Below are 23,176 nucleotides of genomic sequence, written 5' to 3'. Positions count from 1 at the left end.
TAAAAGGGTTTTTAAAAAATTAAAATGCACTACAAAACAGTTTGATATTTCAGCTTTTTAAATATTTAATGTTTAAATCAAAACACACAGGTAAATACTGCACTAACAACACTATCAAAATCTTACTATTATTGTTATCAGTTAAACTGGGAAGTTCATCTTTCAGTGTCATATCTTTTTGCCTTTTCATACTGTACATTGGGTTCAGAGAATGCACTGGTCATAGAAAACACCTTATTTCAACAACACAAGAATCTACACATGGACATCACCAGACAGTAAATACTGAAATAAGATCGATTATATTCAGTTCAGTCGCTCAGTCGTGTTCAACACTTTGTGACCCCATGAATCGCAGCACACCAGGCCTCCCTGAACATCACCAACTCCCGGAGTTTACCCAAACTCACGTCCATTGAGTCGGTGATGCCATCCAGCCAGCTCATCCTCTGTCGTACCCTTCTCCTCCTGCCCCCAATCTCTCCCAGCATGAGGGTCTTATCCAATGGGTCAACTCTTCGCATGAGGTGGCCAAAGTATTGGAGTTTCAGCTTCAGCATCAGTCCTTCCAGTGAACACCCAGGACTGATCTCCTTTAGGATGGACTGGCTGGATCTCCTTGCAGTCCAAGGGACCCTCAAGAGTCTTCTCCAACACCACAGTTCAAAAGCATCAATTCTTCGGTGCTCAGCTTTCTTCACAGTCCAGCTCTCACATCCATACATGACCACTGGAAAAACCATAACCTTGACTAGATGGACCTTTGTTGGCAAAGTAATGTCTCTGCTTTTGAATATGCTATCGAGGTTGGTCATAACTTTCCTTCCAAGGAGTAAGCATCTTTTAATTTCATGGCTGCAGTCACCATCTGCCGTGATTTTGGAGCCCAGAAAAATAAAGTCTGACACTGTTTCCACTGTTTCCCCATCTATTTCCCATGAAGTGATGGGACTGGATGCCATGATCTTCGTTTTCTGAATGTTGAGCTTTAAGCCAACTTTTTCACTCTCCACTTTCACTTTCATCAAGAGGCTTTTTAGTTCCTCTTCACTTTCTGCCATAAGGGTGGTATCATCTGCATAGCTAAGGCTACTGATATTTCTCCCAGCAATCTTGATTCCAGCTTGTGCTTCTTCCAGCCCAGTGTTTCTCATGATGTACTCTGCATATAAGTTAAATAAGCAGGGTGACAATATACAGTCTTGACATACTCCTTTTCCTATTTGGAACCAGTCTGCTCCATGTCCAGTTCTAACTGTTGCTTCCTGACCTGCATACGGTTTCTCAATAGGCAGGTCAGGTGGTCTTGGTATTCCCATCTCTTTCAGAATTTTCCACAGTTTATTGTGATCCACACATCCAAAGGCTTTGGCATAGTCAACAAAGCAGAAATAGATGTTTTTCTGGAACTCTCTTCCTTTTTCCATGATTCAGCAGATGTTGGCAATTTGATCTCTGGTTCCTCTGCCTTTTCTAAAACCAGCTTGTGGTTATATTATTTGCAGCCAAAGATGGAGACGCTCTATACAGTCAGCAAATACAAGACCGGGAACTGACTGTGGCTCAGATCATGAAGTCCTTATTGCCAAATTGAGACTGAAATTGAAAAAAGGAGGGAAAACCACTAGACCATTCAGTTATGACATAAGTCAAATCCCTTATGATTATACAGTGGAAATGACAAGCAGATTCAAGGGATTAGGTCTCAGAGAGAGAGTGCCTGAAGAACTACGGACGCAAGTTTGTTACACTGTACAGGAGGCAGTGATCAAGATCATCCCGGAGAAAAAGAAATGCAAAAAGGCAAAACATTTGTCTGAGGAGGCCTTACAAACAGCTGTGAAAAGAAGAGAAGTGAAAGGCAAAGGAGAAAAGGAAAGATATACCCATCTGAATGCAGAGTTCCCAAGAATAGCAAGGAGAGATAAGAAAGCTTTCCTCAGTGATCAATGCAAAGAAATAGAGGAAAACAATACAACGGGAAAGATTAGAGATCTCTCCAAGAAAATTAGAGATATCAAGGGAACATTTCATGCAAAGATAGGCTCAATAAAGGACAGAAATGGTATGGACCTAACAGAAGTTGAAGGTATTAAGAAGAGGTGGCAAGAATAGAAGAACTATACAAACAACATCTTTATGACCCAGATAACCACGATGGTTTGATCACTCACCTAGAGACAGACATCCTGGAATGCAAAGTCAAGTGGGCCTTAGGAAACATCACTATGAACAAAGCTAGTGGAGGTGATGGAATTCCCATTGAGCTATTTCAAATCCTAAAAGATGATGCTGTGAAAGCACTGCACTCAATATGCCAGCAAATCTGGAAAACTCAGCAGTGTTCACAGGACTGGAAAAGGTCACTTTCATTCCAATCCCAAAGAAAGGCAATGCCAAAGAATGTTCAAACTACTGCACAGTTGCACTCATCTCACACACTAGTAAAGTAATGCCCCAAATTCTCCAAGCCAGGTTTCAACAGTATGTGAACTGTGAACTTCCAGATGTTTAATCTGGATTTTAAAAAGGCAGAGGAACCAGAGATCAAATTGCCAACATCTGTTGGATCATTGAAAAAGCACGAGTGTTTTAGAAAAACATCTACATCTGCTTTATTGACTATGCCAAAGCCTTTGACTATGTGGATCACAACCAACTGTGGAAAATTCTGGAAGAGATGGGAATACCAGACCACCTGACCTCCTGAGAAATCTGTATGCAGGTCAAGAAGCAACAATTAGAACTGGACATGGAACAACAGACTGGTTCCAAATCAGGGAAGGAGTAAGTTCAGGCTGTATATTGTGACCCTGGTTATTTAACTTATATGCAGAGTACATCATGCGAAATGCTGGGCTAGATGAAGCACAAACTGGAATCAAGATTGCCAGAAGAAATATCAATAACCTCAGATATGCAGATGACAGCACCGTTAAGGCAGAAAGTAAAGAAGAACTAAAGAGCCTCTTGATGAAAGTGAAAGAGGAGAGTGAAAAAGTTAGCTTAAACATTCAGAAAACTAAGATCATGGCTCTGGTCCCATCACTTCATGGCAAATAGACAGGGAAACAGTGACACACTTTATTTTTTTCAACTCCAAAATCGCTGCAGATGGTGACTGCAGCCATGAAATTAAAAGATGTTTGCTCCTTGGAAGAAAAGCTATGACCAACCTAGACAGCATATTAAAAAGCAAAGACATTACTTTGCTGACAAAAGTTCATCTAGTTAAAGCTATGGTTTTTCCAGCAGTCATGTATGGATGTGAGAGTTGGATTACAAAGAAAGCTGAACACCGAATAATTGATACTTTTGAACTGTGGTGTTTGAGAAGACTCTTGAGAGTCCCTTGGATGGCAGGGAGATCAAGCCAGTCAATCCTAAAGGAAATCAGTCCTGAAGATTCATTGGAAGAACTGATGCTGAAGCTGAAACTCCAATATTTTGGCCACTTGATGCGAAGAACTGACTCATTGGAAAAGACCCTGATGCTGGAAAAGATCAAAGGCAGGAGGAGAAGGGGACAACAGAGGATGAGATGGTTGGATCACTGACAAGATGGACATGAGTTTGAGCAAGCTTCGGAAATTGCTTATGGACAGCGAAGCTTGGCATGCTCCAGTCCATGGGGTCTCAAAGATTCAGAGTTGACTGAGCAACTGAACTGAACAGTTATCCTTTGAATGCTTAACTATATTCCATACTGGACTTAAAACTTTTTATAATCTATATAGTTTTCCTATACTGACCCTGCAAAACTTTTATATGCATTTTATAAAGGGACAAATCAAGACTAAGACATGAAAAAACATATCCAAGCATATACAACTAACAAGGGATAAAGTTGAACTGAAACTATAGTATCTGAGGACCAGATTTCATGGGTGATTGAGGGGGCTAATCCACGGCTGGTGGAGTCCAGGAGAACTACTCGCATCTCTCCAGAATGAATCCCTATGCTAGTCAAAGATAGAAACATTCTCCCTATATACCTTATCACATAGTATAATTATACTTTTGTATATATAATAAAACCATGGCAGTATTCCAGTTTACATGATATAAGTTATACATTGCCATATTTTCCTTGTCCTATAGCATCTTAAAAGTCAAAGTCGTATGAAACTTGAGAACCATTATCACTTTAAAAGTTTAAAATAGAGTAAAAGACAGTGCACCAATGTCCTATTGCTGCCATAACAAATCACCTCAAACAGTGAATTCAAACAAGACAAATTCATCTTAGAGTTCTGGAGGTGAGAAGTCTGAAATGGGCTCATTGGTCTAAAATCAAGCTGTGAGCAGGGCTGTACTCCTTCTGGAGACATGCCTTTTCCGGCTCCTAGAAGCTGTCTACACTCCATGGCTGTATTTTCAAATCACACATTGGCCAGCTGACACTTTCTCATACTGTCTCTCTCTAACTCTGACTCTCCTGCCTTCCTCTTCTATATATAAGGATCCTTATGTTTACATATAGCCCACCCAAAAAACCCAAGACCATCTCTTCATTTTAAGGTCTCTCACTTAATTAAATCTGCTATGTAAGAGATACTCACGGGTTCTGGGCATTAGGACATAGACATCTGTGGGGCCCTGCCCACCTGTGATAGCACAGTACACAGTGTCCTGCATATGGTGTTCACTATATATGCGAACTGCACACAGTGGTTAGGCTGCAGATGTATTCCATAAATCCATTTAGAATCAAACTTGTAACTGGATTGAATTATCCAGGTCCTGGGAAAGGAGGTACAAGAGAAAGTAACACAGGTAAAACTGGCAGACCTCTGTAGTAAATCAGATGCAGGCTGCAGGCACAGAGAGTTGGAGTTAACTGTACATGCACAGCATATTAGTTTTGAATTCATTCTGCTACTCTCCATAATTCCATTCCGTATCTTTTCTTAACAATGGCAGTAACTGTGTAAAAGCAAATTCATGCTTATTTATGATTGATGAATTTTCATAGTTAGAAATCATAGATACAAACACCCAACACACTGCCTTAGCATATTGCAGAAGAAAAAAATAGAGTGTGGAGATTTAAACTCTCGGTTCCAGAGGCTGAATCTGACATTACTACCTGTGGGAGCTTTGGCAAGTGACTCAATTTCTGTGAATTGTTCTTAGAAATTAAAAATGGGGATAACACATAGCTTCCCTGGGTCAGAGAGTCCCTGGGTCAGGAAGATCCCCTGAAGAAGGGAATGGCTACCCACTCCAGTATTCTGGCCTAGAGAATTCCACAGAAAGAGGAGCCTGGTGAGCTACAGTTCATGGGGAAGCAAAGAGTCGGACACAAATGAACGGCTAACACTTTCACTTTTACACAAATACTAGTTATGATAAGACTCAAAATTCCAAAGCTGCTCCAATAATATTTTGACAAAATATAGGCTAGAAATAGTGCAACAGAGCAAAAACTTGGTTCTCCTGAAAGGGATTTTAATGGGAAATCAAGTTTAAAATAAAATAAAACCTCCCAAAGAGATATCATATATGCATTATGCACTGTGTTGGCCAAAGGAATAACAGAAGACCAAAGACAAACCACTTAGGGTACCAGAAATTTTGAAAGTCATGTCTTTAGAAAATCAATTAAAATCTATTAGCTTCCCAACTGATTTTTAAGTAGAATACCACTTAACCTCTAATTTCTACTTAAGTGTACTGGATGGCTCTTTCATACACTACATTAACAGCTTCAGTCTTTCCTGCTTTCCAATTCTAAATTTCTGTTTTTCCTATGTCACCCTTTCCAGTTAAGCCATCAATGGTTCCTAATGCCATTTCTCAACTGTGGTCAGAATCTTTCCTTGAGCTGAGAAGTGTGGGCTAGAGCACAGCAATTACATATATCCACCCATGTTTCTCTGGGCTTCCTTCTCTATACACTCTAAATGTAAGAGATGACTAGGTAATCAACTTGAAAAACAGTAGAACTGCAGTTTTATCCAAGCTCAGTACTGTCTCAAAGGATCTTGGGTGAGTTTGAAATGTCATTAAATATCCACAAATAACAGTTATAAATACTGCTTAATCTAAAATGACAGAAAGGAAAGGTTAAAAAGTCTGGCAGAGACTTCTTTCCACACTGGACAACTGGGTTGTAAGGAAATTTTAAGATTGCAGAGATAATGTCAGAAAGAAAAAATAATAATGCTGTCTTTTTCACTTCTATAATTTTTAAAAAAAGAAAAGGGAATGCAATTATTTCTGGTAATATCAAAAGTGTAAATATTCATCAACTCTGCAGAAAAATAACAATTAGGTTTCACATAGCAGTGTTAAAGTAGATTAAAGGAATGAGTAAACTTGTACCCAAATAGCACTAATTCTTTGCTGGGATTTTAACTGGTTATCTCACTTTTCTACCTTATTTAGTAATGGTGATGGAATCCTTTTAAAACAGATTATAAAGCGGTTTCTATGTCTAGCAAATGGATTATGGTTTAAAAGTGCAATGCCAAGATAGTTAAAAACAATTTTCGAAAAGGAAGGAGGTCCACAGGACAAATGATTTCCCTGCATGGCTCATGGGCTCACCCTGCCTGTAATGAGCTCCTGGATGAGGCTGGGGTGAGACATTTTCTTCTGGCTCTACTTAAACTTGCCACATTTCAGCTTTTCATTTTAATACAGAGGACATCAGTAAAATTTGAAATGGGAAGACCTTTTTCATTAATATACCACCCAAATATCTAGATTATTTGGAAAGAAGAAAGAAGATGTAGAGAAGAAACAAAGTAAAAAAGGGGAAAAACAGAAGTGAAAATCCTCTTGTGTATCAAGGTAAATACCACTTTATTATTTACCATGAGACCAAACAATAAGAAGTGTGCATCAAAATCACATACAGCAAGAGTCAGCTGTGGAGAAAAAAAGTCTTCTTTTTTGCCCAAATTCAAAAGTGTTCTTTGAGAATCAAGTCTGGATAAAATAGTATACCAGATATTATTAATACAAGAAACAAAAAGGAGTTAAAATCTCTCAGTCCATATCCTCTAGGAGCTTACAATTATTTAGGGAGATAAGTTTCATACTAAACTAATTAAAATGCAAAGCAAAAGAGGGTTGAAAGACAACAGAAAACAGGGAAAATAAATGCATATAATGTGTGCAAAGACTAATGTAAATTTCAACAGGACAAAAAATCTTATGGAAAAGGAAAATGCAAATGTAATATAAGTTCAATAAAGCAGTTATTTATATTCCAGTCCAGTTGATTAAAACACACAGACACCCCTACCCTTGGCATAAAAACAATACAGAGAAACATGTTTACAGACTTCAATTAGCCTAGTACTAACAGCACTAAAGATGCATAGCAGAAGAAAATTCGAAGTAAGGATCTTAGGGAAAGCTACAGTTCAATTCTGGAGAACACATTAGCCATTAATCACAGTAGCCCAACACAGATATAGTAACAAAATAAATTTTCACAGCAGTAAACCAGCGTATCCCATTTGAATAGTTTATACCTTTTTCAGTTTAGCATCAGAAGAATCATCCCATTAAAATAAGATATTTGCAGTGGGATTATTTCCACATATGTGGCAAAACATGTTTAAACTTTTTGAAAGATTCAAGTCGGTGTTTTTCACTTTAGCAATAAAGACAAAGACTACCACTCAAGACAGTTGCTGCCAGCTACCTTAAGAACAATCTTCACCATAGTTCTTCATAAGACTTTGCTCCCCATTGTAGGCTCTCCTTTGAACCACACGCAAATCCCAAGCATTAAGCTGAATATTTAGCAAAGGCCACAAATAAACTTCAGAGCCCGCAATGACAATGAGAATCGCAACAGCTTCAGAGCCTGACACTAATTTACTGAGGCATATCAGGAACTCTTGGGAATGAAGTGTCTGCTAATTAGGCCACCATGAACAGACTCCCAAACCTTGACAAAGTTTTTCCAAACATCTGATGATGAACTTTGATTTATGGGCTGTCTAGGTAAAAATTGAACAGATGGTACCTTTTAACAATAATTGACACCTGAGTTTGTTAAGGATCTCAGTCTCTAGGAAAACATGTGGCTCTATAGAGGAAAACGACATAGAACACTTTTCGAGTCATCTACCTTATCTTTGTCTTCAACAACATCTGCCAAGACATCATCTGGATCTAGGATTCCTCCATCTGTGTATTCTAAGTGATGAATCTTCACCCAGTAGGCAGGATCCTGTGGGAGAACAACCAAGAACTTTCATAACTAAAGCTTTTCTTATAATAAAAGGTAAAATACATTTTAATTTTAAAAATAAATTGACTCATTAAAAATACATTCTACTACTACTACTAAGTCGCTTCAGTCGTGTCCGACTCTGTGCGACCCCACAGACGGCAGCCCACCAGGCTCCCCCGTCCCTGGGATTCTCCAGGCAAGAATACTGGAGTGGGTTGCCATTTCCTTCTCCAATGCATGAAAGTGAAAACTGAAAGTGAAGTCAGTTAGTCGTGTCTGACCCTCAGCGACCCCATGGACTGCAGCTTTCCAGGCTCCTCCGTCCATGGGATTTTCCAGGCAAGAACACTGGAGTGGGGTGCCACTGCCTTCTCCAAAAAAAAAAAAAAAAAACAACACTCTAGCAATAATAAAACTTTTAAACACCTAACACAAATGTTATCTGTTTATCTGTATATTTGTGGCAAGATTACCCTGTTTAAGTCAGTAAATCAAAGTATATATGTTTTAACAGTTTTCCAGGAAGTTATAAATGGCAATGGAAAAATAAGTTGCCCTAGCCATTTATACAGCATATTCAAGGAATTTTGAATAACCTTTGATTTAGGTAATACCCAGGGTGTCCCTGGTGGCTCAGATGGTAAAGAATCGCCTGCAATGCAGGAGACCCAGGTTCGATTCGTAGGTTGGGAAGATCCTCTGGAAAAGGGAATGGCTACGCACTCCAATATTCTTGCCTGGGAAATCCCATGGACAGAGTAGCCTGGTGGGCTACAGTCCACGGGGTCACAAAGAGTCAGACACGACTGAGCAACTAATACTAGGTAACCCCAGGAATAATCAGGAAAAGAAAGATCTTCTCAAAAGTACTTTCTGAAACTGAGATCCTAAAGCTGTAGGAAAAAATCAAAAGTTAGACATCTGTGATGGTAATAGCTATCATCTCAGGTACACAATTGCAATGAGATGACCAAAATCCTTTTCAACTTTTCACATCTCTGTGCTGTGCACATACCCTCGACTCTGAAACTGGCAATGGCATCTGAAACAAGAGCTCCAGCACTGATTTCCAATCCCCGAAGCGTGGGAGAAACCAGAACCGTGTTCACAGTCAAATGCAGGTAGGAGTGCTCGCTGAATTGGGGTGGTGATTTAGGGGATTTCCAAGTATTGTTTTTATAAAAAATTGCTTCAGACTGTAAGGCTTCAGGAATTACGTTCCCAATTGGATACGTAGCTAGACACTCTGCTCAGATTCAGGTCCGTTACTTCTATACCACCTTTTTCTGGAAATGATATAGTACTTATCCATTATAACGATAAGAACAAGAACCAATGAATGAAGAAAAACATTAATAAATAGTTTTTACCAAAATACTCAAGGCATAATCAATTTGGTTCTGTGATGCTTAGAAAGGCCCTCAGTGTGGGTAACTTTTGAGCTATGAGCGCCTAGTATCTGCTAAAGAAATTGATACCAGTTTGTAAGAAGACATAGGAATTCTTCTAAGCTAAAGCTCTAAGCCTTTACGACATGAATCTTTGTAAAGGGTAAGTCCTAACATAGCCCACAGAATTCAATTGCAGTTTCACAAAAACCAATAGAAGAGGTTGCTATATAGCCTTCTCTTTAGCTGACCCTGATAAAAGGCAAGGGCACACTATTAAATAATTTTTTAAAGCATCTATTTGGAGGGCTACTGATATGTGACTCAATACATAGCTTTTCAGTAAGCCAACTTGATAAAATTATAGGCTTAAAAAATCTGAAGGAATCCTCCTTGGATAATCTTTCAAAACTTCAAAATTAAATTTTCTATAGAGTATCTAAAGAGGAACTCCAAATAGAATGATTTTTTTTTTTGCTTCTATTACTAGACTTATAGTGTGGAAACATGAATGATTTATTAGAAAACAGCCCAATTCTATTTTGCCAGATAGAGATCACAAAGATATAAGCAGTGACTACACAACCAGGTGGAAAGGCATCCTTAGCTCAGATTCTTTGATCAAAGAGCTTTGACAATTCAAGGCTAATTGTGCTATTAAAGCTAAGTACAATACACTAGATTCTAAATAGGGAAGATACTGTGGCAGACAAAATGCCATATGTAATGGCCACTGGACTATATGTAAAAGAGCAAAATAAAACTGCCCCATGATCTTTGGCAATTCTACCTTTTTGGTATGACTATGCTACAAGGGCTTCCCTGGTGGCTCAAATGGTAAAGAATCTGCCTGCAATGCGGAAGACTAGGGTTTGATCCCTGGGTTGGGAAGATCACACGGAGAAGGGAAAGGCTACGTATTCCAGTATTCTGGTCTGGAGAATTCCATGGACTGTATAGTCCATGCGGTTGCAGAGTCAGACATAATTGAGCAACTTTCACTTTTACCATGCTACAAGCAATGTATTTCTCCAAATCTACATAGAACTTTAGCTAAAATCTATACAATATTGCATTTTTCCTTATAAAAATATTCCTCTTACCAAAAAAAAAGTTTCATTTATTTCTATTACTTCCAGTGAGTTTGTTTTCGATATATTACAGCTCTGTAGATGAAACTTGCTGATTTTAAAAAACTAAAGAGTAATTTTATATTCAATTATTTAAATCAGACATCAAGTTGTCTGCGTTTTTCTCATACTGTTTGTAAAAGTGGATTTTATCACCTAAGACTAAGGTAAACAACTCAACCCAACAACTGGTGGTAGAAGTTATTAAAGTATATCTCTCTTCCTGCCTACAGAGAAAGAAAACCAAAGACTTAGATTTAAACCAGGGAAACTCAGCAAATAGCAGGGAACAGGATCTGATCAATGGCAAAGGGAAGAGCAGACAAGAGGCGGCAAGATGGGCTGTTGCATCCAGGAGTATGCCTCCCTCTCACTGGAGTATCTAAGACTTTCTGGCAAGTCAGGCACTGGAGTTGAAACGAAGACATTCCTCTCTGGTTTTGATTCAAAAATACAGAACTTAAGTTTTACAAACTTAAATCAAGTGAAACAGTAATTTGATACATTTTTAAATCATATATTCAAATTCAATCGGAAAAAAAAAATTTAAGCCAACTACACGGTGCCAGAACATAAAGACTCTTTGCAATTTTAACTCTGCTCTACCTTGATAATGCCATTTTCTACACTCCCAAAGAAAGAGTAAACTAATGACAAACACACATCTAATGCTGAACAAAAGCCAATGAGCTATACGAAAACTGTCTGAGTTAATATTTTGCACATCAAGAGAGATAAATCAACACAGTATGTACCAACTGTGATTTTGTCCCCATGGCATTTTGGCCATGGTGTTATAGATCATTTTAAGAATGTGTGTGCAATATTAGCAGCCAATATAGCCATCATAAGGCCATAAATTTAACCTGACTCCTTTATGCATGTAAACATTTCCACCGTTACATCACAGTCAACATTTTGCATTTCATTTGCTTGGTTTTATTACCATCATGAATAAAACTGATGCAACATGAAAAGATGTTCACATATATGTCTTGGTTCACCCAATTAATCACTTGGAAAAGTTTACTCTGTTTTTCATAATTGTGACATTTAATCTACCTTTATATTGCACAAATATTTATAATATGTATTACTTTTCAATTATTTTGAAAATACCCCTAGTACACATGCTATGCACTAACTCATATTACTTATACCCCTAGGATCATTAAAGTATTGAAGAATAACATACATTATGTTTCCTTTACTTCTGATAGTATCTTATCCATTTTTAAAATAATACACAGTTAACTTATTTCCTACTGGAATCTGAAAACTAAAAATAATCTAAAAGGATGAAATGGAAAATGAAATGAAAGTGTATGCATTATACAGAGAAGACAATTTCTGTGTACTTTTAATGATTGAGGTAGAAACTTTCAAACAGGCACTGATATTAACAGCAACAAATATTCTTCACTGTGGGCAGTGACATAAAATTTGACCCCATACCCTAGAAAATTTATAATATCCAATGTTTTGAAGAACAATAATTTTCCACCTACAGTACATATAGGAGTTGACAGACAAACCAGATACTATGATGCTGTGACTACCAAGCACTGGGATTATACTGATGATCAAGGGCGAGTTTCTAAGCAAAATGCCTCTGGTACAAGAAGAGGAAAAAAATAACCTGCATGGCCCACAAGTCCCAGAGGCGAGGAGAAGAGTGCTGTGAAGAAAAAGCCCATGGATAAAGAAGGGCTGTGTTTATCAGTGAGCTGTGATTACCATGCTCAATAACATAACTAGGTTCTTTGTGGCTTCATATTTTCAAAACAAAAATCTTAGCCCCTGGAACACAAGGAATGGAATACTACTTTAACTGAAGTTAATGGAAAATTAGAATTTTCCTTGTAGAATTTAACTTCATGAATCTGGTAGAATGTATCCATAAAATGAGATTTCACCATTTTTATCATTATCTTCATCATCACAGCAGATCATTTGTTTTAGTGCCAATAATAGGCCAGGTCCGACAGACACCACATGTTTTATATGGTTAAATTGCCAATCTCGCAACATAGTTAACAAAATAGTCATCATAGCTAACAATCCATTTTACAGATGAGGACAGCAAGGCACCAGTAGGTGAACTTACTTACTGAAGGTCAAAGGCTAATGAGATAGCAGAGACAATGTGCATTTTTTAAACACAGAAAATAGTTTAGAGTAAAGAACTTAACAAAAAGCACAATTACCTTAGAAGGGAATCAGACCCATTTCTATGTACTAGGTAAATGGATCCAAGCAAGCTGGAGAATCCCATCAGTGAACCAGGAGGCTCCCTGGCCTCTGCACAGGGAACCACGTGAAGGTCAAAGAATAGAGGACACAGTGGGCAATAACGGAAGGCCCCAAAGTCTTTGTGTGTCCAGTGTTTCACAAGTGAGAAGCTTCAGGGCATAACTGCTCATGATCATGACATTAAAGGTTTGGGAAGCAATGGAATAAAGAGCAGAAAGGGAACTTGAGGTATCACAAGTTGGATAGAAAGTTAGGAAGTTTTATGTGCATTCACATTTTAACTAACTGCTTCTTTCATAATCCTCTGGGGTTACTCTCCATTCTACCCCAGACCAAAAGAGAATCAGATGCCCCAGAATCAGATGTACCCAGGAAACAGAGAGCAGTCAGAGCAGGGCTGAAGACTATTTAGGACAGGCAGATAGCAGGAGTCTCTGAATAACCAATCAAAGACAGTGTTGTTGCCGTTGCTGCGTCGCTTCAGTCGTGTCTGACTCTTAGCAACCCCACGGACTGCAGCCTACTAGGCTCTTCCATCCATGGGATTTTCCAGGCAAGAGTACTGGAGTGGGTTGCCATTGCCTTCTCCGAAAGACAGTGTAGGGAAGAATTATTCCCAGAAATGATACCGGAGCAAAAGCTAGCAGAGCAGCACTGATACCTGAAAGGAAGAATTAAGACAGAAAGGGGGCTTTCCCGATAGCTCAATTGGTAAAGAATCCACATGTGATGCGGGAAACCTGGGTTCAATCCCTGGGTTAGGAAGATCCCCTGGAGAAGGGAAAGGCTACCCACTTCAGTACTCTGGCCTAGAGAATTCCATAGACTGTATAGTTCATGCGATCGCAGAGTCAGACACAATTGAACGACTTTCACTTTCACTTTTTCAAGACAGAAAGGGTAACACTGACTACAAAGCTTATAAGCTGGCCCTGAACTCAGAACAGTGTTCCACGTTACTGAGATAAATCAAGCACAAACATGAGAAAAAATCAATTAGGAAAAGAATGTGAGCTGATGCCACTTTGGTCAAGTACGTTTCCAAAGAAACCAGGAGAACTAGAATGGAACCAAGGGTTTTTAGACTGGGTTGCAAGTAATAATACCTGGTGAATTTAACAACAAAATTACAATTAACATATAATTTATATACAAAGTGAAGATGAATCAACTGATATGTAAATTCACTGCCAGTTTTAAAAATCTATGACCCTACCAACAGAAACTTGATATAGCCATACTAACATCAGATAAACGAGACTAAGTCACATTACTAAAGGTAAAAGGGGATGTTTCATAATAATTTAAGGATCAATTGGAAGGAAACTGCTAAATTTATATGTACCCAATACAATTTCAACATATACATTGCCAAAATAGATAATAAACACACACATACATGCACACAAAATCACAATCAGTGGGAGACTTTTAATAGGAAACAAAAAGATCAGTAAAATATAAATCTGAACACTATTAACAAAGTGACCTTATTATATCACATATATACAAAACACTGTACCCCCAAAAGACTAGAAAACACATTCTTTACAAGTACACATGGAATAACAAGTTTCAGAAGTCTGGAATTATTCAGAATTTGCACTCTAATCCCAGTGGAATCAATGACAAAAAGAGATATAGAAAAGACCTGGCTATTTGGAAATTAAGAAATAAAGTTCTGAATAAAACATTAAAAAATAAATGGAATTGGAAAACAGTTTAACTTAAAAATTATTAAAATAACATAAAAATATAGGGTGCAGCTAAAGCAGTGCCCAATGGAACAATTATGGCCTTTACTGCAAATATTAGCAAAAGCTAAAGCTAAAAGAAAAGCTAAAGCTATGACAAACCTAGACAGCCTATTAAAAAGCAGAGACATCACTTTCCTGACAAAGGTCCTTACAGTCAAAGCTATCATTTTTCCAGTATTCATATATGGATATGAGAATTGGACCCATAAAGACAGCTGAGCACCAAAGAATTGATGCTTTTTAATCGTGGTGCTGGAGAAGACTCTTGAGAGTTCTTTGGACTGCAAGGAGATAAAATTAGTCAATTCTAAAGGAAATCAACCCTGAGTATTTATTGGAAGGACTGATGCTGAAGCTGAGACTCCAACACTTTGGCCATCTGATGCAAAGAGCTGACTCACTAGAAAAGACTCTGATAATGGGGAAGATTGAAGGCAAAAGAAGAAGGGGAATGGCAGAGAATGAGATGGTTAGACAGTATCAATGAACATGAATTTGAGAAAACTCCAGGAGACAGTGGAGGATAGAGTAGCCAGGCATGCTGCAGTCCATAGTGTCAGAAAGAGTCAGGCACAACTTAGTGACTGAACAACAACAAAAAGCCAAGAAGGAAGGAAAGAACAGCAAAGACAGAAGAAGGAAATAAAGAGAAAAATAATCAATGAGTTAACAAATACAAATCAAAGTTGGTTATATAAAAAGCTTGATAAAATTACTGATAAGTAAAAAGGAGAAAACATGAATTTCCATATTAAGGAAAGAGAAAAACAATACCATCTTAGATTTCATAGATAAAGAAGATATTGTAAAAACTTGTAGACTTCCAAAACTGACAATTTATAAAATTGAACAAATTTTTACAACAAACTTGTTTAAAGTAAACAAATTCTTTGAAAAGTACAACTTGCCAATACAGACAATAAAAAAATATATACATGGACAACAGTAAGGAGGTTCCTTCAAAAACTAAAAACAGTTACCATATGATCCAGCAATCCCTCTAATGAGCATATATTCAAAAAAGACAAAATCTCTAATTCAAAAAGACCATGTACCCCAATATTCATAGCAGCAATATTTACAATAGACAAGACATGGAAGCAACCTAAATATCCATTGACAGATGAATGGATAAAAAAAAAAAGGACATGGTATACATCTACAATGGAATACTACTCAGCCATAAAAAATGAAAAATTGCCACATGCAGCAATAATGGATGGACCTAGAGATTATCATACCGAGTGAAGTCAGTCAGACAGAGAAAGACAACATATAAAAGACATCACTTACATGTGGAATCTAACAGATAACACAAATGAACTTATATACAAAGCAGAAATAGACTCAGACAGGGAAAACTTACGATTACCAAAGGGGAAAGGGTAAGGGGATGGTTAAATTAGGATTATGGGATAAACAGATATACACCATTTATATATAAAACAGATAAATAAGAATTTACTGTACAGCACAGGGAACTATATTCAATATCTTGTAATAACCTATGGATGTGTGTTCAGTTGCTTCACTCATGTCTGACACTTTGCGACCTCATTAACTGTAGCCTGCCAGGCTCCTCTCATGGGATTCTGCAGGCAAGAATACTGGAGTGGGTTGCCATGCCCTCGTCCAGGGGATCTTCATGATCCAGGGATCCAACCCGTGTCTCTTAAGTCTCCTGCATTGGCAGGCAGGTTCTTTACTGCTAGTGACACCTGGGAAGCCCTGTAATAACCTATAATGGGAAAGAATCTGAAAAGTTTGTGTATAACTGAATCACTTTGCTGCACATGTTAAATTAACACAATATTGTAAATCAACTATACTTCAAGAAAAAATAGAAACTGTACATTAAAAACCAATTTTAAAATTTACTATTTTAAAGCTTTCTTATAGAGAAAATGCCAGGCTCAGATTACTTCATAGAAAATGTCCCTAAGGTTTAAAGAAGAAATAGTGTCAATCTTATAAAACACTTCTGAAAACTAGAAAAGAAACTTTTCCAATCTCATTTTATATGGACAGCATAACATTGATACCAACACTTTAGAAGGACATTACAAGAAAATTATAAAATTTTGCATATGGATACATATCTGTAACTTAAATGAATAAAGCATTAGTAAATCAAATTCAGTGATGTATATAAAGGATGACACACAATCACCAAGTGGGATTTATTCCAGTAATGCAAAAGTGGTTTAAAGTTAAAAAATCAACCAAGGCTCTTCACCAAATGAATAAGGAAGAATAAGGATAAAAATTATATAATCACTACAAATGGATGCAACACAAGCAACTGAGACTGTTCACCACCAGTTCACAATAACTTTTTAGTGAACAAAGTAAACCTGTAACTAAACAAAGCAAGAAAAAACAAAATTTTTTAAAATGGTAACAATTATAATGGCATCATAAAATCATATACTTAGAAACAAGTCTAGCAAAAATGTAGAAGTCTTCTATGTTAAAACCCAAAAAATATTGGGGAAATTTAAAGAGGTATTTTATGAATGGAAAGATTCAAAAATGTAAAGATTTTGATCTTGCTCAAATTAACAAGGTTAGGGTTAGGATTGTGAGGATCTGGGACAATCAGGATTCTCAGATACTGACGATGTGAGTATAAATTTATACAACTGTTTTGGAAAATACTGGCAGTATCTGAACATAAACGTGGCAAAGAATTGAATATAAACATTCATATAGTTTAGTTATTCTACTCTCAGGTATATACATCCAGAAGAAATGAATATTGATATGCAGAATTACCAAAAAACATGTATTAGAACATTCATAGCAGGATTATTCCTAATACCTAAAAATCTGGAAATAACCCAAAAATCTATCACCAGTAGAATGGACAAATACCATGTCCATGCAATGGAATACTAAATGTCAACAAGACTAAACTCATATTTTATAAAACTATATAAGTGGATCTTACAGCACCACATTGAAACAAAAGAGACTAATACCAAAAAAAGTACATACTATATAATTCCAGGTATAATAAGCTCAAAAACAGGCAGTATTAATTGACACTGAAGTCAGGAGATTGGTTACCTCTGGAGAGGGGAAGGGCAGTGAGTGAAAGATACACAAAGGGGCTTTTGGGGCAATAATCTATTTCCTGATGTGTATGAGAGTCCCTTGGACTGCAAGGAGATCCAACCAGTCCATTCTGAAGGAGATCAGCCCTGGGATTTCTTTGGAAGGAACGATGCTAAAGCTGAAACTCCAGTACTTTGGCCACCTTATGTGAAGAGTTGACTCATTGGAAAAGACTCTGATGCTGGGAGGGATTGGGGGCAGGAGGAGAAGGGGACGACAGAGGATGAGATGGCTGGATGGCATCACTGACTCGATGGACGTGAGTCTGAGTGAACTCCGGGAGTTGGTGATGGACAGGGAGGCCTGGCGTGCTGTGATTCATGGGGTCGCAAAGAATCGGACATGACTGAGCGACTGATCTGATCTGATGCTGGCTGTAATTATTTGTACACGTTTCTGTGTGATATACTTTTAAAACTTCATATAAAAATGGAAGGAACTTTTTGCTTCAAAAACTGATTTTTTTCAAACTGAAATACCTACTGGTTTCCTTCGCACAAGACATCTCTACAGATAAACAAATGCAGATCACTAAAAAGCTGTTTAGAACAAGTTTCCTTAGAAATTTAAGAACAAATCCTCAGGCACATAAAAGAAATGCAGGATTCCCAAAAGATGGGGAAGCCAGGTTATCCCACCAACAGAACAGGCAACTCAATGACCACCAGTTACTCAAAATCTCTAAGACCTACAGAGGGGGTGAAGTGGACCATGGGCTTCAGTGTGCCAACAGTGTGACAAGTCTTTGAAAAACTGTTACCTCCATCTCAGGCTGTGATAATACAGGTTCTGTATCCAGAACAGAGTAGGTAATAAACTCATCCTATCCTAAAGTGGTTCCCCCATATTTAGAGAAATTTTTCAAAATTTCTTGAGATAATTGTTAGCAAACTGGAGAGCACCTACATAGGTCATGAAGGTAAGACAAGACTATCATAACACATAATTTAGGTTTGTTTAAACAAAGGGAAAATTTCACTGTCTCAAACGATCTGATCTGATCTGAGCTCTCAAAGATATTCAATAAGGAAAAAAGTCTCTTATGGTTAAAATTATCCTTGAAAATCTTTCAGGGAGATAACATGTTGGAGACAACCCTATTTCCTTTCAATAAGACAAACACTACTTCTTTTTTTTTTTTTTTTTTTAATCCAGGGCTAAAGCATATTATTGTCTTTTCAGTTAAGCACCAAAGTATTTGGATTAAGTTGGAGACCATGTTCTGTAAGAATGCTTATCTTGAGTATTTAGAGTCACACTCAGACCAGAGATAGACTCACTACTGTAAGCACATGGGAAATAAGACAGAGATAGTAGCTCTTTCATCTCATGCCTCCTCTGGGATATGTGCTCATTGCTCATACAAGTAATGCTCATGCATTACTCAATTTCTTATCCCCCTCTTCTTCTTTGGTTGAGCTTTTACAAAGTGAATTTATGAAATCTAAACAACCTTATGAGACTCTCAAATTAAAAGGCTGTTACATACAAGAAAGGTTTGACTTGTTCTGTACTGCTCCAAAGTTACACAAACAACGGAGATGTGGATTAAAGCTCAGCATAAGACTTTCTACAAAGAGCTATCTAAGAGCAGAGTGCTAGAGTAAAGAGCCAGAGGTTATGGCGGTTACTTGCAGAATGCTTTACATCTTTTTCGTTCATTCACAAACATAAAGATGCACACACAATTGATAGTATCCATCAAAGACAATCTTTGGAGTGATTGTAAAAGACGTCAGCATCACAGCAGCAAGAAATTCTGGATTTAATTGCCTGTAGCAAATAAAGCTCGAGTTGTATGAATATGCATTCCCAAATTCTTATTAAAATTTCGAGTAGAGTATGATGAAACAGTAAGTTCTCCATTCCCATAGAGAGTCAAGCAAAGGTTAGATAGCCATATCTTAAGGAAGCTACAGGATAAGAAAGAGAAATTGTGTGATCTTGAAAACCCTATCTCTTAAACCTACAGCCTCTAGAAACTCAAAAGCCGTTAAGGCTCTGAAATATACATCTAGAGAAACTCCTTGAAAGAAGAAATTTCTGCTGTATCATAAGAATGCTTTCAGCAGTTCGGTATAATTTCATGGTGACTGTGCAATCTCCAAGCAGAAAGTCCATGAGCCAAACACCTTGAATATTCCAATGCATCAGTTATTCTAGTGTCTTGCTGTGCAACTAAAATTTCACTAATTTATAAACAAATTTAAGGAAACGGGCTTCCATCGCCAAAGTAAAAGAATTGTTTTGGTAGACGGAAAAAAAAAAAAAAACGGAGAATTGTGTATTACAGTCTGATGCAGCACTTGCAGATATGGAAGGGCCAACTGTATCACACCAATTAATACAAGGAACTTGATCATTAATGGATTTGATACACAAAGATCAAGGTGCAAGGAAGGTACTTGTTGGCTTGTGATATCCAGTCCTTAAGAAATCAGTCTCAATACAAGAGCACCACAATTCCAACAGAAATTTTCAATTTTATTTTATAATTCAAGTATTGATAATATTACGCATTCTTCTTTGCAAGCAGAAAAAAAAATATTTAAACATGAAGGCATAAACTTCATTTGCTAGTTCATGAATCAATAAAATATAAAATATAAAATGACACTTCATGTCATTTTTCATTCAGTTTTTGGAAATAACCATAATCTCATCAGTTTTCTTTATATAAAGGACTTTAAAGGCTCATTTTTCATCTTGAGATTAACCTAAACTCATGAGGAAAAAAGCTCCAGATATCTAGATTTTTTTTTTTTAATAAAAGACAGGTTTTAATTATTCTCAAATCTTCTGCCTACATCATTACAGCACACTCTCTTTAAAAGAATATGGAAATTTCCTTTTCCTATGAATTTGTGCATGGGTGCTAAGTCGCTTCAGTCATGTCTGACTCTTTGAGATCCCTCGGTCGGTAGCTCTCTAGGCTCCTCTGTCCATGGGATTCTCCAGGCAAGAATACTGGAGTGGGTTGCCATGCCCTCCTCCTGGGGATCTTCCCGACCCAGGGATCAAACTCACATCTGTTACATCTCCTGTAATTCATGCTGTAATTAATGCTGTAATTCATGGGATTGCAAAGAGTTGGACACGACTGACCAACTGAACTGAACTGAATCATAAAACAAAAAGTTTTATCATGAAAATCAAATTTTAAGTCTGAAATTAACAAAAACTACACCTTTAATTGAAATATCTATTTTGAAAGATTGCCAGTATGAAAGACTTTTAAACGTTAAACCATTATAATTCAACAACACTGAAATACAATGTTTCAAAATAACTTTAAAAGGCTATTTTTTTTCAAATCCTGTTTTCCATTAATTGTTTTCAAATGAAGATTTATAGTCCAAAGACCCTGTATGCCAAGGTTTTAGAAGCTTGTGTGGTCCACAGGAATGCAAAGCCACAGCCAAAGAATGGAAGTGGCCAGTTCTCCAAAGAGAAGGACAAGCCATAATTTTTTTTACGGAATGTATTTACTGTTGTTTAGTTGCTATTATAAAACCCTAAAAAGTATTCTTCTACAAAATGAATTTTAATAAGAATTTGAGAATGCAAATTCATACAACTCAAGCTTTACTTAACACAACAAATTAAATCCAAACTTTCTTTGCTGCTATGATGCTGGCATCTTTTACAATAACTCCAAAGAATAACACTGACAGATACTGCCAATTGTGTGGGCATCTTGATATATATGAATGAATGACAGGTTTAAAGAATTCTACAGGTAACCTCCATATCCTCTAGCCCTTTAACACAAAGTTTTATGCCCCATCATTGAAGAAATTAAGACATAGAGAAAAAGAATTTTAATTTAGAGGAGGTACTTGTGGCTGCTGCTGCTGCTGCTAAGTCGCTTCAGTCATGTCCGAAACTGTGCGACCCCATAGACGGTAGCCCACCAGGCTCTGCCGTCCCTGGGATTCTCCAGGCAAGAACACTGGAGTGGGTTGCCATTTCCTTCTCCAATGCATGAAAGTGGAAAGTGAAAGTGAAGTCACTCAGTCATATCCGACTCCTAGCGACCCCATGGACTGCAGCCTACCAGGCTCCTCCATCCATGGGATTTTCCAGGCAAGAGTACTGGAGTGGGGTGCCATTGCCTTCTCCGGTACTTGAGGCAGTGTTTTTAAAAATAAGTTAACTCTAAGATAAACACAAAGACCTCATCAACTTTATTCCCAATCACTTGTAATTTTTTTTTTTTTTTCAGCATGGCAGTAATAGGAGTGGTACAGAATTATCCTGTCTGATTTTCAAAAGAATTGGGTCACTACTGCCCACTCCTGTTCGCTTGTTTCTCCAACAGGGTCATTCCTCCAGAACGCTGCAGATGGATCACAAACACAACCAAAAAAAAAAAAAGATGAAACATAGAAAGGAAGTAAGAAAAGCTAAGACGAAGGATCCCATACTCATAAATAACCTTCTTGAATATCAATCTAGCACTGATTCTCTGCCCCACTGCCAATATGAGGCACAAAGAGTTTATCTCATTATTTGTTAATTTTTATTACTTGGTCTCCTCCAACTGGGCTTCCCTGGTGGCTCAATGATAAAGAATCCGCCTGCCAATGTAGGAGATGTGGGTTCAATCCCTGGGTTGGAAAGATTCCCTGGAGAAGAAAATTAACAACTCAGTCCAGTATTCTTACCTGGGAAATCCCATAAACAGAGGAGGCTGGTGGGCTACAGTCCTTGGGTCCCAAAGGAGTAGGGCAGGACTTAGAGACTAAAGCAACAACTCCTCCTCCTCCAACTAGAACATAATAAGCGCCATGTTACAGAAACCTCACTAATCTTCTTCATCTCCATATCCAACTATTTATGGTATCTCTTGGGTGTTCATTGGAAGGACTGATGTTGAAGCTGAAACTCCAATATTTTGGCCACCTGATTAGAAGAGCTGACTCATTGGAAAAGACCCTGATGTTGGGAAAGATTGAAGGCAGAAGGAGAAGGGGACAACAGAGGATGAGATGGTTAGATGGTATCACCGACTCAATAGACATGAGTTTGGGTAAACTCTGGGAGTTGGTGATGGCCAGGGAGGCCTGGCATGCTGCGGTTCATGGGGTCACAAAGAGTCGGACACAACTGAGCAACTGAACTGAACTGACCTAAACTGTGATTTTGTCTTAGGAGTAAAGGCTAGGAGAAACAGGAGTAAGAAGGAAGAGGATACAAAGACTTCCTGTTGATAAAGAGAATAATTTCATTTAGACTAAGTGCTCAGTCACTTCAGTCATGTCCAACTCTCTGCAACCCTATGAACCGTAGCCCACCAGGCTCCTCCGTCCATGGGATTCTCCAGGCAAGAAT

General features: G+C 37.7%; 1 protein-coding gene across 2 annotated transcripts in view; it reads right to left on the bottom strand.

The window, feature by feature from the left end:
• Positions 1 to 23,176, bottom strand: part of PARD3B (par-3 family cell polarity regulator beta) — a 1,167,183-nt gene that overhangs the window by 1,005,852 nt on the left and 138,155 nt on the right. For both annotated transcript variants that reach the window (XM_002685527.5, XM_005202765.5), the window contains exon 2: positions 8,093 to 8,194. In XM_002685527.5, coding sequence (XP_002685573.1) covers positions 8,093 to 8,194 — 102 coding nt within the window. The remainder of the gene's footprint in view (positions 1 to 8,092; positions 8,195 to 23,176) is intronic.

Source organism: Bos taurus, chromosome 2 (assembly GCF_002263795.3).
Source record: "Bos taurus isolate L1 Dominette 01449 registration number 42190680 breed Hereford chromosome 2, ARS-UCD2.0, whole genome shotgun sequence".
Taxonomy (NCBI): Eukaryota; Metazoa; Chordata; class Mammalia; order Artiodactyla; family Bovidae; genus Bos; species Bos taurus.
Note: the sequence above shows the minus strand (reverse complement) of the source record. Positions and strands in the feature narration are given on the sequence as shown.